The sequence below is a fragment of the Rutidosis leptorrhynchoides genome, chromosome 7, assembly GCF_046630445.1.
Source record: "Rutidosis leptorrhynchoides isolate AG116_Rl617_1_P2 chromosome 7, CSIRO_AGI_Rlap_v1, whole genome shotgun sequence".
Taxonomy (NCBI): domain Eukaryota; kingdom Viridiplantae; phylum Streptophyta; class Magnoliopsida; order Asterales; family Asteraceae; genus Rutidosis; species Rutidosis leptorrhynchoides.
Window position 1 is genome coordinate 34,879,692 of NC_092339.1, and position 3,540 is coordinate 34,883,231.

At 32.0% G+C, this 3,540-nt stretch overlaps 1 protein-coding gene across 1 annotated transcript; it reads left to right on the forward strand.

The window, feature by feature from the left end:
- Positions 1–202: 202 nt before the first annotated feature.
- LOC139859097 (uncharacterized) lies at positions 203–1,036 on the forward strand. Its single transcript, XM_071847906.1, has one exon. It carries the CDS (start codon positions 203–205, stop codon positions 1,034–1,036), a length of 834 nt encoding a protein of 277 aa, XP_071704007.1.
- Positions 1,037–3,540: the final 2,504 nt, after the last annotated feature.

The window sequence follows — 3,540 nt, forward strand, 5'->3', positions numbered from 1 at the left end:
TGTATCTATGTATTTATTCCCCGATTTAGGTCATTATTCAAAGGAATAAAAAATATGTTTCTCCAATATTCTCACTAGTTTGTTATGGTAATAGAGCCAATTTTTTGGATATGCCTTCTGTTTTTTTTTTTGAAATCAAGCTTTTTCTTGATCTAATCTATGTATTCATTTCTTATTTTCTAATTTTCCTTCATTCTAATCAATGACAAGTTCTAATTCTTTTGGAAGTGTCGATCCTATTTTTGTTAATGATGAACTATATGTTCATCAAAACGACACTTCAAATAATTTCACCCTTGCGACACAAAAATTGAATGGTGATAATTACAACGAATGGAAACGTTCTGCTGAGATTTTTCTGAGTGCCAAGAACAAGTTGGGATTTGTTACACGTACTTATGTTCGTCCTTCAAATGATTCTCCACAAGTAAGTGCTTGGGATCTTTGTAACAACCACGTGGTATGGATTCTACATTCTCTTGAATCTGAAATCCATAGAACCATCCTTTATCTCCCAATCACCACAGAGATTTGGACGGACTTGAAGCAACATTTTGCTCAGTCCAACATCCCATGGAAGTTTCAAGTTCATAAACTTATTTCATCTATGTCTCAAGGAAAAAAATTTGTTTCTACTTACTATACTCAATTGAAAACAGCATGGGGTGAGTACATGTCCTTACTTGCCATTCCTAATTGTTCATGTGGTAGTAATCAGGCTTTCGTAGCAATATTGCATGAACAACAAGTTATGAAATTTTTAATGAGCTTGAATGATGCTTACATTCCTATTCGTGGTAATATCCTTATGAGGACACCTCTTCCTTCTCTCAATGAATGCTATCGTTTGATTATTCAAGAAGAATCCCAATGTGGATACAATACTTGTTTTCATAGAAATTCTGCTTCTACTTGTTTTTCTGCTTCTACAAATAAATGTTCAACGCTTCTTTGGCATTGCCTCCTTGGGCATTTTCCTTTTGATAGGATTAGATGTGTTAGTTCGTTAAAATGTAATAATCTCTTCCTACTATGATTTTTTAATACTTTTCCTAAGGCTCGAATGCATAGACTTTCCTTTCACGCATTTTTCAGATGATAAATCTCGATTTATGGGGGCCCTTAATGGTTTTAAATATTATTAACTTTATAATACTAAAAGACTCGCAAATTCTCCCCATTTTATATTTCAAGTATTGTCGTTTTAGCCCTTTTACACTAAACAACCTTTTTACTATATATAAAATTAAGGCAAACATAGAAACAAAATCTTTGTAGTTCAGCTCGTCACTTAGTATGCTTAAAAGATTTGACATGTTTGGAAGCGCGAGTTCCAATCTAGACATATACTTGTTTTAATTTTTTTCTCTACATATATATTTGTTTGTAATATATTAACATTTAATATAACAAAAAGATACAAGTTTGATCTGGATGGGATAATAGTTGGTAAATTTTAAATTCTTTTCATGTTTGAATGACTTATCAAATTAGTTATGTGTGATGACCCGAAAAATTTCGACTTATTTAAACCAATTTTCTATACGATTTAATATTTTGACACGTTAAACAAAGTCTGTTAGATTGAGTCTCAAAATTTTAGAACTATTTCATATATACAATTACCTTTGACTACTCTCGACGATTCATGAACAATTATATGTATGTATATATATATATATATATATATATATATATATGTACAAGTAAAAACAACTTTCCTACAGTAAAACACTATTTGCTACAGTAAAAACGACTTTGCTACAGTAAAATAGTATTTGCTACAGTGAAACACTATTTAATGTCGACGAACTAGCAAACAAAAACGGATAAGGCGGCCATGCGATCGCATGGCAAAAAAACACTGAAAACTCATGCGATCGCATGAGCTACATTAAATGAAAAAGTAATATAAATACGCCTGTTTGCTCGACGGATTCTTCACATCTTTTATTTCTTCTTCTATAATGTGTATTTATATTTATAATTATAATTTAAGTTTAATAATAATAAGGTATATACGAGGGTGTTTTTAATTCAGGTTTCAAACCGCTTTAAGCTAAGGAAATATTGAGTATTGTTCGGGGTATTGTTCTTGAATCCAAGGCCAATCATACAGTCATCTACCATCATTACGTCTACGCAATTTGCCTACAATATTGAGTCTCAATATTGAACTGTGAGTTTATAGTCTCCCTTTTTAAATACTTTAAATATTTTTGGGCTGAGAATACATGCAATTTATTTTAAACGCAATAAGACACAAGTACATACTAAATTCTACACTGAGTTAAACCGAAAATCCCTTAGCTTTGGTAACTAGTAGCTGCCAGTATATAGGATATGGACTGGTGGGCGTGAATAATTTTATATGGATCCATAGGGCTTGACAGCCCCGTCCGAGCTAGAGCGCTAGCCTTTTAACGGACGTATGTGATGTGCGAGAAGTGTCGTATAAATTGTCGTATAAAATAATATGGAAAAATACCGATTAAAGATTTCTACACACTAACGGGCAGTGTGAAATGTCCCGTTCTTATTGATTAAAAACGTTCCATATTAATTGATTTCGTTGCGAGGTTTTGACCTCTATATGAGACGTTTTTCAAAGACTGCATTCATTTTTAAAACAAACCATAACCTTTATTTCATAAATAAAGGTTTAAAAAGCTTTACGTAGATTATCAAATAATGATAATCTAAAATATCCTGTTTACACACGACCATTACATAATGGTTTACAATACAAATATGTTACATCGAAATCAGTTTCTTGAATGCAGTTTTTACACAATATCATACAAACATGGACTCCAAATCTTGTCCTTATTTTAGTATGCAACAGCGGAAGCTCTTAGTATTCACCTGAGAATAAACATGCTTTAAACGTCAACAAAAATGTTGGTGAGTTATAGGTTTAACCTATATATATCAAATCGTAACAATAGACCACAAGATTTCATATTTCAATACACATCCCATACATAGAGATAAAAATCATTCATATGGTGAACACCTGGTAACCGACAATAACAAGATGCATATATAAGAATATCCCCATCATTCCGGGACACCCTTCGGATATGATATAAATTTCGAAGTACTAAAGCATCCGGTACTTTGGATGGAGTTTGTTAGGCCCAATAGATCTATCTTTAGGATTCGCGTCAATTAGGGTGTCTGTTCCCTAATTCTTAGATTACCAGACTTAATAAAAAGGGGCATATTCGATTTCGATAATTCAACCATAGAATGTAGTTTCACGTACTTGTGTCTATTTTGTAAATCATTTATAAAACCTGCATGTATTCTCATCCCAAAAATATTAGATTTTAAAAGTGGGACTATAACTCACTTTCACAGATTTTTACTTCGTCGGGAAGTAAGACTTGGCCACTGGTTGATTCACGAACCTATAACAATATATACATATATATCAAAGTATGTTCAAAATATATTTACAACACTTTTAATATATTTTGATGTTTTAAGTTTATTAAGTCAGCTGTCCTCGTTAGTAACCTACAACTAGTTGTTCAC